The sequence below is a fragment of the Ascaphus truei genome, chromosome 16 (assembly GCF_040206685.1).
Source record: "Ascaphus truei isolate aAscTru1 chromosome 16, aAscTru1.hap1, whole genome shotgun sequence".
Classification (NCBI taxonomy): domain Eukaryota; kingdom Metazoa; phylum Chordata; class Amphibia; order Anura; family Ascaphidae; genus Ascaphus; species Ascaphus truei.
Genome location: NC_134498.1, coordinates 38,811,895 through 38,824,394, shown reverse-complemented (window position 1 = coordinate 38,824,394; position 12,500 = coordinate 38,811,895). Strand labels below are relative to the sequence as shown.

The 12,500-nt window shown below is 42.2% G+C and overlaps 1 protein-coding gene and 1 long non-coding RNA gene across 7 annotated transcripts in view; one reads left to right on the top strand and one right to left on the bottom strand.

Annotated features, from left to right (window-relative positions):
• Positions 1-12,500, top strand: part of ATP11C (ATPase phospholipid transporting 11C (ATP11C blood group)) — a 114,427-nt gene that overhangs the window by 27,858 nt on the left and 74,069 nt on the right. For 4 of the 6 annotated variants that reach the window (XM_075573250.1, XM_075573251.1, XM_075573256.1 and 1 more), the window contains exon 1: positions 9,902-10,084. The exons of 1 other annotated variant lie outside the window; for it this stretch is intronic. In XM_075573250.1, coding sequence (XP_075429365.1) covers positions 9,917-10,084 — 168 coding nt within the window. In that variant the 5' untranslated portion in view covers positions 9,902-9,916. Of the gene's footprint in view, positions 1-3,545; positions 3,636-9,901; positions 10,085-12,500 lie in introns of those variants that run through there. One more of the 6 variants, XM_075573253.1, reaches the window with a different exon arrangement.
• LOC142467495 (uncharacterized) overlaps positions 1-12,500 on the bottom strand; it is a 22,457-nt gene that overhangs the window by 8,015 nt on the left and 1,942 nt on the right. The window lies entirely within an intron of this gene.

The window sequence follows — 12,500 nt, the reverse complement described above, 5'->3', positions numbered from 1 at the left end:
TGCTAGAGAGAGGGCAGGGCTCAAAAAGTGTGTGCCGGAGCCTGTTTCAAAAGAGGAAGGGGATGGGACTTTGTGAATGGTTGCTATAGAAACAAAAATGCTCATTAAATATGTAATACATTAAAAATGTCATTCAAAGTTGTTTAAAAAAAAAAGCTACGAGTATTTTCTCATAGTACAAAACTGTACTTCAGAACTGATGTGTTTTTATATAAAAAAAAAAACATAGGACATTGCTTGGTCTGCAGCTTTAAATTCAATTTGCAAGAGCCAAATCTACAACATCCTAGTCAAAGAAAGTTCCCATTTGTTATGCCATATTCTGTATTAAACTAATGCACGGTTAGTACTATTGTTTCAGTTGGATAATTATTTTAATTGATTTCAGAGAATTTAGTGCAGGAATAAACATACTGATCCACTGCTAAAAAGATAAAAACCAAAACAAACCTTTTAAGATTTCCAGATTCAGGTTTAAATATCCTTGCTTAACGAGCGTTTTGAGGTTTGAAACATCCTCTGCAATAATCTATTCGCGCATTTCAGAGAGAAATGATTTTCTTCTAAATGGAGAACTGCGGAAGAGCTTGTCATGTTATCAGAATTGCTCCTTTGGCTTGTGTTCTATCAACAAATCAAGTGGAATATTTATAAAGTCGCTGCTATTACAGGATGACCTTGGTAGTTCGGAGGCTGCAACACTTCATGTTCGTCACTCACTGTCCATGGGAATTAACAATGTTGACAGTAAGAACGCTCTTTTTTTTTTCTTTTTTCTTTCCCAACTATAAAATGTGACCAGACAAACCTATTAGCAGACACGGTCCATTTTTCAGGCTTCGTCTCCCATTGCTGGGTGCAGGAGTAGAGTTGCCAGGTGTCCGGTATTGAACTGGACTGTCCTGTATTTGGATACTCTGTCCAGTAAAAAATGAGAGGTACTGTAACACTGGACATGTATGTGTCCGGTATTTTCCTCCCTGGACATAGTGACCTGACGCACCTTTCATTAAATATGAGCAGTCGCACCAATGCGTTTTGCTTTAATCTAATGGAGCAATGAATGCATTTTCTTGCAATTATATTTTAACACAGGTTTGAAGCTGAGAATCTCCGGATCTGAACCCCAGTAATCTCTGTTCCGGGGACCCCCTGCTTCCCGAGATACAGACCTCCCAAAGGGGGTGCCGGTATCTCGGCAAAGTTTTAAAGCTCCCGCGTCACATGGGCCAATAGGAAGTCGAACCTGATGATGTCACGGCTTTGGAACGCCGCTATTACGTGATCCCCCGCTAGCCGAGCCGATCCCGGCACCCCCTACGGAGGTCTGTATCTCGGGAAGCAGGGGTTCAGCTCCAGAGACCCCCTGCTTCAATCCAATTTAAAAATAAATCGCTGGCTTACATTGTCTCTTTAAAGGGAAAGATTTTGGCCATGTAATGACTACCAAAGTTAGGGAGGGTTGTTTGTTTTAGGAATTTAAAGTATATATGTCAGAGGTAGTCGTGTTTACCTTTTAAAGCAAACAATGGTTTCCAGCTAGATACAGTATGTTTCTCTTGTGCCTTTTACGATTACTATTAAAGAAAAGTTGAATCTATTACATGTAGCAACCGGGGAGGAAAAAAATCTAATGCTTTCAAATAATGTGGAGACTTTGAGACTTTTAAGGTAAATTTTTACTGGTTGGGGTAGGGAGTGAATTTTAAGTGGATTTAGCGGTTAGAGTAGGGGGTTAATTTAAAGATTTTTAATGGTTTTGAGTAGGGCAGCAGTGCGCACACTTTTTCGTCTGCGCCCCCCTGCCTGCTCTCCTCCCCTGTTCGAGCCCCCCCCCTTTACCTGTTTTCTGATGTCACGCCGCGTCGTCAGAGGCCGCCGGTGACAGGGTAAGTGACATACAGAGGCCTTGCGCGATCCCCCGGCATGTAATTTAAATGCTTTGGGGAAGAGCGCGGGGCCTCTGTAAGCGCTACGCCTCCCAGTTTGCGCACCCCTGGGGTAGGGGGTTTATTAAGGAGTGTTAGCAGTTTGGGTTTGTGGGTTAATTTAAGGTGGTTTAGCGATTGGGGTTAATTTAAGTTTTTTTTAATGGTTAGGGTAGAGGGGTAATTTAAGGGTTTTTAATGGTTGGGGTAGGGGGTTAATTCATGGTGTTTTAGCGGTTAGGGTAGGGGTTTTTAGGGTAAGGCACTTACTTTAGCAGTGAAGTGAGCGGCTGTGACGGGTCCTGGCGACGGAATGAGTCGTGGTGAAGAGTAACTATTACATTACCTGACACACAAGAGAACCTGTGGTCGGTCTCCTTAGGAAACTTGATGGGATCGAAGACTTTGTGCCATGTTTACTGAATGGTGCTAAACCTTGAGGCAGCTTATGACCCATTTATGTGAATGGGCCTTAAAATGACATGCAGCTTGCACCATTTTGTTAGTCTGGCTCTTTGTGTTTTTTAAAGATACACACCATCACTTTTATTACAGTTTATAGTATTTACAACTGCCTGCGAGGACAAACTATTTTTACAACATCTTGTTCATTAAACATATGTCTAGAGAATTATGTTATTATATCTAGTAAACTTTGGGGGTGTTTTTGCTCCTGTGAATGGCTTTTAACAAATGTCCCCGTTTGGAAAATAAAAAGTTTTAAAAACAGCAGTCCAAGCTACCGGTTTTTTTTATTTTATTTATTTTTTCCTTTTAATATGTGCATCAATACAATCCACACAGTAAGTAATTAGCAAAGTTGCCTATCGATCCGTTCTCCTGTGATCGATCAGCGAAGATTCAGCTCGGGGGGGTCAGTGCAGCAGAAGAGGACCAAAGATGCAAAGTTTTGTGGGGAAGATCATGTGACCAGGCAGTCACTAGATACAATTGGTGCACTGCTAGAGAGAGGGCAGGGCTCAAAAAGTGTGTGCCGGAGCCTGTTTCAAAAGAGGAAGGGGATGGGACTTTGTGAATGGTTGCTATAGAAACAAAAATGCTCATTAAATATGTAATACATTAAAAATGTCATTCAAAGTTGTTTAAAAAAAAAAGCTACGAGTATTTTCTCATAGTACAAAACTGTACTTCAGAACTGATGTGTTTTTATATAAAAAAAAAAACATAGGACATTGCTTGGTCTGCAGCTTTAAATTCAATTTGCAAGAGCCAAATCTACAACATCCTAGTCAAAGAAAGTTCCCATTTGTTATGCCATATTCTGTATTAAACTAATGCACGGTTAGTACTATTGTTTCAGTTGGATAATTATTTTAATTGATTTCAGAGAATTTAGTGCAGGAATAAACATACTGATCCACTGCTAAAAAGATAAAAACCAAAACAAACCTTTTAAGATTTCCAGATTCAGGTTTAAATATCCTTGCTTAACGAGCGTTTTGAGGTTTGAAACATCCTCTGCAATAATCTATTCGCGCATTTCAGAGAGAAATGATTTTCTTCTAAATGGAGAACTGCGGAAGAGCTTGTCATGTTATCAGAATTGCTCCTTTGGCTTGTGTTCTATCAACAAATCAAGTGGAATATTTATAAAGTCGCTGCTATTACAGGATGACCTTGGTAGTTCGGAGGCTGCAACACTTCATGTTCGTCACTCACTGTCCATGGGAATTAACAATGTTGACAGTAAGAACGCTCTTTTTTTTTTCTTTTTTCTTTCCCAACTATAAAATGTGACCAGACAAACCTATTAGCAGACACGGTCCATTTTTCAGGCTTCGTCTCCCATTGCTGGGTGCAGGAGTAGAGTTGCCAGGTGTCCGGTATTGAACTGGACTGTCCTGTATTTGGATACTCTGTCCAGTAAAAAATGAGAGGTACTGTAACACTGGACATGTATGTGTCCGGTATTTTCCTCCCTGGACATAGTGACCTGACGCACCTTTCACCATAGAGTCCAGTATTTTTTGGAGAAGCCACCTGGCAACCCTATGCAGGAGATAACATTTTAAAGTCCTATAAAGCAGCGGTGACCATCTCCAGTCCTCAAGGGCCACCAACAGGTAAGGTTTTGAGGATATAAGCAGGGATGTCCTTAACCTGACCTGTTGGTGGCCCTTGAGGCCTGTAGTTGAGCGCACCTGCTATAAACTGTGGACCTGCATAAGTGGAACATGTGTCTTACGTTTTAAGATCTTGAAGAAATGAGTTTAGATCATAATGGATCGTTCATGTCACGACAACATTGGCCGTGGCTTCCTGTTAGATGGCTATTTTAAAATCCTCGTTAAAAACCAGGATGCAATACCAGTAACTTTACCAGTAAGTCTCTCAGGACCTTGGGGGTCTCCGGAGGTGAAAACGGTGGGCTTCAACACAGGAGGACCCCGAGGTTCTAATACTGTTAAAAGTGGTACTTCACTTTCAATAATCCCTTTTTTGCTTTCTCGGTATGTCTTATTTGCTCACCTGTCTTTAACACCGGTTATATACTGTGCTAACTGATGGGAACAAACGTTTATTGGTCGTGTGAGAAGGGTGATGTAGTTAAATACAGGATTATGTCTTTAAAACTGTTGGCTGATCACCGTGGAAAAGGAAACGGTCGAAATCTAAGTACTGGCTTCGAAGCAAACGATATAATGGAAGCATTTGTTATTGATATGGAATGTTCCATAGTATTTGTTGTATTTTTCGGCGTTAGGCTAAGGCCCCACTGCACGCACCTGCATGCCCGCCTTGCGTCCTGGCAGCGCGTGAACGGCACTTCACCGCGGTCTGTAGGCATAGTTCTCAGGCGTGGGGGGGGCGTGGCCAAACGGTTGCGGGTGGGCGCGGTCATGAAACATCAACAAAGCTGTAAACTACATTCAATGTAATTCATTACACAGATTATATTAGTGCAAATATTTTTTCATTTATGAGAAAGATTAGCAACATTTATACACACTCATCTCAGTTTTATGCAAATAAATTACTCTTTTAATGAAGTTGCTTTAAAATGTTCTAGTATAAACAAAGCTGCTCAATCAATGCAAAAAAAGAAAAAGGCACCTTCTCTGATTGGCACCATGTGACGCGTCGCCGCACGGGAACACAATCCTGTTGTAGCCCCTGCCGGCTGATGCGACGCAGTACGCAGTGAGCCAGGAAGCACCGGGGACTCATAGGGGAGAAGTTAAGGGGCTGGTGGGACGCGCTGCCGACTGCAGCGGGGACCAAGCCTTAGGCTTTTAGGCCCAGATCTGCAAAAGGGTGTTAACCTTTTGCACACCTTGACCCCCATCCATATGAATGGCTGAGTAAAGTTGTGCTAAGGCGTAGCACCCTTATGTGAATCTGGGCCTTGGTTTATTGCAAATCCAAAACCTGTCAAGAGCTGAAGGAGCGGCTCAGTGAGTAAACTGACTCTGAGAACAATGACCCTGAGTGTGAAGCAAGGGAGCCTGGTTCAAATACCAATGTCGGCTCCTTGTTACCTCGGGCTTGTCACTTTATCTTCCTGTGTCTCAGGCACCAAAAACATAGATTGTAAACTCTACGGGCCAGAGACCGTGTCTGCAAAAAATCTGCCGTATGTACAGCGCCATGCAACAAACGATTATAAGAAGTGGAACTCTGACATGAAGAATAACACAATGTTAGTTAGGCAGTGTGCTGTATTGCAAGAGGGCTTTTGTTGACTAAAGGAATTAAAGCAAATTACACTGTTGGTAGAACATGCTGCATTTAGTAAATCACCATAGAGCTGATTAAGCAGATGACAAAGCATTATGTTCTGAAATGCTGTGAATTCTAAACTGTGTTAATTACCAAATGTGATCATTATCGCGCCCCCCACCCCTGCCTTTTGTGTGTTTGTAGCGTAGTTTGTGCTGTCTGTCACCATGCCCCAAATATTTATTTCTTAATATTTTTAGTACAACATGACCAAAAAAGCCCCAATGCTACATCCACCATGACAAATGATATAGTTAAATACGATCTGCTGTTCTGTTCTCATACGTGAGTCATTAGTCCATCCTTGGCTGAAGCATTATAAGCCTCAAACCACATCAAGGTTAACCCTTTCCTGCAGGTCCTACTCTACCTGCAAACGTTCTCTTTATCTCTCTACTGGGGGAAGAAGTCTATCAAAGAACTGGTCGTCACATTGTATATATCAGGACCTGCCAATTAAAGTGGGGTCGGTCATCTTAAAACCAAGAAGGAGGGCTCACAAACCTCCCAATAGTTTCCAGCCTACATTTAAAAACACAGTCCCCACAAGCTCAAAACCCAAATGTGTGTGTGTGTGTGTGTGTGTGTGTGTGTGTATAATCTATACGTATATACTGTATATATATATATATAATCTATACTGTACCAGTTTTTATGGAGCTCTCCAGTGATTTAAGTATGTATATATGCATGTGTATATCTAGCATAGTGTGTAGATATTGTATTTACTTCTTTTAAGTTATGCTCTCTACTCAGACCTGCTTGTCGGAAACACCCTCTATGTTAATAGTATTCTCGCAATCTGCTACATCTTGACATTTTTCATAACGTGAGTGCTAGAACCCTCAAGGGAAAACCTGTAAATAATAATTAAAAAAAAAAAAAACCCCCACTTACTGCCCCAGGGGCCAATAGATTTTTATTGTGAAATTGAACAAAGGACTCCAATATGTTAACGATGGGTAACAATGCTCAAAGTACAGCGTCCAATAGCAGGTAGCATAATGCACTGGAAATGCTGCAATAAAATCAAAGGGATCATTTAATTTCCTTGCAAGGCCATCTGTGATGGTTAAAAAAATAAATCAGTATCACTGTGTCACATGCGGCACACCTGTGAGCACGTGACCTGCATACGGGACAGAGGTTAATCCACCGATCTCAAGTTGGCCCACTTTTCACCTTTGCAAAGGTCCCTCAAATGAAAAATCTCTCCCCTCAATCCGTCCCCATATACCCTGTCATGAACAGCACACAAGTGAGCACGTGAACCAGAGTTAATACACATGGCTACTCTAGCCAACTAGCCTTTCTCCTCCGCGAGGTACTTTCAATGAGTTAATATTAACCCCTTACTCAATTGTCATCATGTCTATCCACTGCCACCACCCAAAAAATATGCAAAAGATGCAATTGATATATATCTGCCAGGGTATCCGGTCACTGTTTTATTATAGAAAAAACTAGGCACAAAAATCTGTTGTAGCAAAATGTGTCCGAAAAATGTAAATACTCTCTCCAGAGCACGCAACAGTTAATTCAGAGCCCCAAAGCATTACGTATGAAGAATTCTTTAATATATAAACATACAACGCTTAGATTATAGAAAGGATTACAAGAACATACAGTTACAATAAATGCAGAACTATTTCTTAAAATAGGATTAAACATAAATCCCTATATCATACATTGCCATATGTCAAAGGTTTTCCCCAGAGAGGTCATTGGAGTATAAATATGAGAATTCACGTGTTTGGTCCAAAACTCACCTGTGTTGAATTCTGATTTCGTAACTCCAGGGTACACCCTATATACCCTTATTTTCCCATTGGAAACACATAAGCCCACCCGTTGTAAATTAGCTGCTAGTTTGACGGTTTTATGACAGAGAAGAAAAACCTCCTCCTCCTAAGAATACGTTTTAGATTCTTGACTCAATATATAAACGCACCCATAACTTCCTTTCTCTAATACTTAGACACACGAGTCATCAATTGATTTAGACGATTTACGACAGACGTAACAAGAATAATCTTGACCGTATTGCGCCAAAATTTGAGTTTCAAATGGATATCTGTCCTTGGCTCTGTGACAGTAGGGGCAATGCGGCTCATTTTAATTAAGGTTAAGCCCAGCCATTGCACTTTCCTGTTTTAAGGGATACTCAGGGTAAACCCAGTATCCCTGGGCCTAACGTAATGTCGTTTGTGTACAGTATGTTACTGTGTAGATTAAGCTGTACATGATTTGCTACTGTCTGTGTGTGCAGGGCTTGTAATTCAGTCAACCTGCCTGCACACCGAGATAAGGTCCTGCTATCCAGGGTGTGGGTGGTGAAGTGCTTCAGCCATTGTTAGGAGTGGGGAGGGGCGCTGACTCAGATATGGGGGACAATGCCTCTGCGAGCTGAGCCTTTGTTCAGCTCAGACTCGGAGGCTCCTATCTCTGCGGTAGATATCTTGCTGTCTATGGGAACTGTTGCTTAGTATGAGCCTCGTAGGCATGATTCCTATTAGCCGGTTTTAAATTCCCACTCTGCAAGCCCACGTAGAGGCTGGCTTAGAGGCACGTTACCTTCCACGTCCTGGATTGGCCCATCGCCGACGAGCCTCTGCTCCTTCGCAGCATACGCACACTGATTGGTTGGTACCCTGTCTTCCATGCCTTTCTATGGAGACAGGGAACCTATGTAAAGAGCCGCCGATATCCGCTCCAGAGACTATTCTGGTCATAGCGTAGTGGGTGTCATTCGAGGGATTTGCGAGGCTCGCACTGGAGGCTAACAGGCGATTTTGAACTTGTTCAAATAGTATCCTTGGACTGCTGCAGTACCCAAAACGGAGAGTGGAAGATGCCCGGATAAGCCTTGGAAGCGGCGCCTGGCACCTAGTTGAGTGATTATTCGCCCGTATTCCCTGTTTTGGGTGAGTTTGTGCCCCACTGTGTGTATTGCTGCGTTTGTTGGCTTGGGTCCAAATAAACTTGATTTTATTTAACCTCTTGCCTTGTCTGGTGTCTCTGATCCGGTGTTAAGTTCCCTGGTCTCCCGTGACGAGCACCTCTTACCCATGTAGTGTTTGGTCTTATTGCATGCATCTCCTTGCAACAATGACAAATATTTACCTGTTATTATGCAGCGTAGATGACATGCATGATAGTTGGATGACTTTATAAAAAAACAAGACTAAGTTGTGAACTGTGTGTCACTTCTCTCTGGGATGCGCAAGTAAGTATTCAAGAATGTTTAGTTTTCTTTGAGGCTGACAGACTAGTTTCTGGCTATTGTTTATTGCCTTCTAAATGACACGTGTCATTAGAGGGCCATCAGTGATCGCCCCACCCCCATTAAGTTGGTTTTTTTGAAGATCAGCACAGACCCAGGAAAGTTTTGACCTATCAACCCAATATATTGTGTATTTAAAATCAAGCAATAGCTAGCTGCCCCATGAGCACCAGCTTGATTAAAAGACTTAATTTCTCCTGATATTATCATGACACTGTAGCTGGCCTTAAACGTTTGCCGGCTTTACGATCAGTGAGAGGTGAGGCGGTGCACTAAGTGAGTTACATATTATGATTATATGGTTCCATATTTCTTTCGCTGGCTATAACCGTGTCCTTTGTGCTTTTTTTTTCCTTTTTAGATTGTTGTTACAACTGATTTGTCACCAAAACAATGTTTAGAAATGTATATGTATATTGATCAGTTGGATACACACTTTTATTTAATATATACTGTAGTTCCACACATTTACTAAGAAATGTATTCAGTGCCATATTAACTTATTTATATATTTGACACCTGTTAGCATGGCTTGGTAAATATGTCCCTCAATCTTTATTGTAGTGGAATAGTTTTGGACCTCTCCTAGTTCGATGTAACTAACATATCACAGATGTGATTCTCCAAACAGCCTATATACAGATGTTGCAGGCCGGTGCCCCAACAACGCACAAAATTATGCATTTTGTGTTTTCTCCTTAACCGTTGTTTTCAGTAGCATTGCTGTTAAGTACATTTTTAAGTATTTTCCCCCCTTTCCTTTAGAATATGTAAAACCGTAAACAAAATAAGTACCACGTTTGACCCATATAGTGTTGGTGGGGCATAAAATAGCATTCATTGGTTTCTATCTCTGCTGTGGACTAAATCTGACTTTCCATATGCAAGGTTGCAAAGTTTTGTCATTTCTTCTCCTTTTTGTTGGAATTGGGTTAAGGTTAAACTCTCTCCTCCTGTACAAATCATGCAGCCGACCTTTGTTCGCTCAACATTTGGAGCTTCAGGCTCTGCTCCCAGAAATGCTGTTATAGAATTTAAACTCCACTGTAGTTCTGAAGCAGGGAGCACCTGTGTCCCTGATATGGAATCGCCAGCTGACTATGAATCAGGGCTGTTATCTTGGTCATTATTGGTAAGTCTCTGTTTTGTTGATGAAAGGAACATTGAAATTACTTTGATACAGAAGCAGCCTTATTAATTCTGGTTTTTATTGTGCAATCACTGCAGACTTTTAGGATTCTGAGACCGATGTACTAAGAGAACAGATTTGATTTTTAGTGCTAAAAAGCTGTACGAAATATTCATACATTGTGCATCTTACCGTATGAAGATCGTTTGTGACCTCATTCATACTGTATATATGATGTATAATTAATTCATTGTTTGGAATTAATTCTGACATTGTTTCATGTTGAATATCTGATTTGATACAGTCCAAATTAAAACAGAATTGTGTGTATTGCTTTATAGCTAGAATTGGCAAATAGAAATTGTTGGTATAATATTATTAAGTCGTACTATAATGAAACCTCCATGCTGTCAAAATCTTTTTATGTTGATACACAGCACCTAGTTCTGCAGTAACAACATAAACAGACGGTTTTGATGCACTTTCTCCTTTTTTATGAATACAGATACATTCTTTAGTACATGCCATTCACATGTATGCGCAGCACAGTCAACTTCTATGCGCCAAGACAAATGTAAAAAAAAAACTCCTTGTTGGCGCAGCTGGAGAAATTTCGGGTTAGTACATACAGTAGATTTCCGCGCACCAAAGAAGCCAATTTTGACACTTAGTACATAGGCCTCTTTGTCTTTTTATGTATGTATACCAAAACCATATTAATATCATCTATTTAAAATAGAAATGACATATTTTTGACATTCTTTCAGCTAATAACACGAGCTGTCGAGTTGTTCAAACAGAAACTTAGTTTGCTTTCCGCACCTCATTAAAAAATTAAATAAAAAAGTATGAACAGTACCATGTTTAGGCTGGCAAATTGAAGGTAAATATTATAATTAGAGGTGGGCAAAACTGGGTCCAAAACTAGCAGGAACCAGCTCACATTCTAGAAAATCCCCTACTTTTACTTTGTTTTTTTCCAGCACCAAAACCCAATAATTATTTAGAACCAAAACTAGGACATAATAGGCATTGCTCACTATACAGTGTGTGGGTGTCACTATACAGTGTGTGGGTATATATATATATATATATATATATATATATACAGTATGTGTGTGTGTACATTTATTTAGACCGTTGTGTGTCTTGCTGCAATGCGCCAGCGGGAGTAATAATGGCTGCTACATTTGTGTGTGTGTGTGTGTGTGTCTATAGAGAGGGAGAGAACAAAATGGCCGCACTCGCAAATTGTACTGCCCGAGAAGCCCTGGATCGTGCACAGAAGAAATAATGGTTACAGATTAATACTGGTCACAAAAAGTGGTGAAGTTACCAGCACAGGACACACCTGATGAATAAATCTATTTATTGTTCCTTCAGACACTAGATGACCCTACGCTCACTATGTCACTGTTGCACACTGCTGTCTCCCCCACCACCCAGAGGCGGCTTTTGGCAGGTACAACTGGTGCCCCTATACAGGGCCCTGTGATTTCAGGGGCCACTGTGCTGAGTCACCTGGTAGCACAAAGCTATTGCCCTCCTTGTTCCTTGTCCTCTCCCATCAATGCAGGGGCTTCTGGGAGTTGTAGTCTAGCTCCTGATGTAACGCTACAATTTAAGGGATTCTGGGACTTGTGGTCCTGCTGCTTTTCTAAATTGTAGCATTACATTAGGAGCTGGACTACAACTCCCAGAATCCCTTGTGTATAGACCCATAGAAGGTCACATGACAGTCTGCAGCCATTCAGTGCAGAGGCTCCCAGTGCTTTTAATTGTCCCCACACAGGAACTGCACCCTCTCTCCCTGCCCATTGCCCCTCTCTCCCTGCCCATTGCCCCTTTATCCCTCTCCTCCACCCACTGCCCCTCTCTCCCTCTCCTCCACCCACTGCCCCTCTCTCCCTCTCCTCCACCCACTGCCCCTCTGCCTAAGGCTGCGTCCATAGAGGGGGGAGACACGCTCCTCCGCGCTGACGCTGAGGCTCGTCTGCGCAATCAGGAGCGATTGCATGAACTAGCAGATGAGCCAGCGTGCGCTATCGGGAGGCGGGGCACTGACGTCACTGGGCCAATAGCCCGCGAAGCGCCGACGTCACGATGCCGTGACGTTGAAGCTGCTCCGCTCTGATTGGAGGTTTTCAGCCGACAGCGCGCTCAGAAACAGGTGCTGCTGTCGGCTGAAAATCCCTGCTACTGCGGACGCTCGCGGGAGCCCCCTCTCAAGACATCCTCAGAGGATGACAAGGCTCATCGCGGAGCGTCCGCATGGCTCAGCGCGGCTCCCCCCTCTATGGACGTAGCCCAAGGCTACACTTATAGTGCCGGCGACCGATGCCGTCGCTATTGCGATAGTTGTAATTTAAGTTTAGGCGACGTCGCTGGCTACAAGGCCAGTGACGTCAGAAAAGGGGAG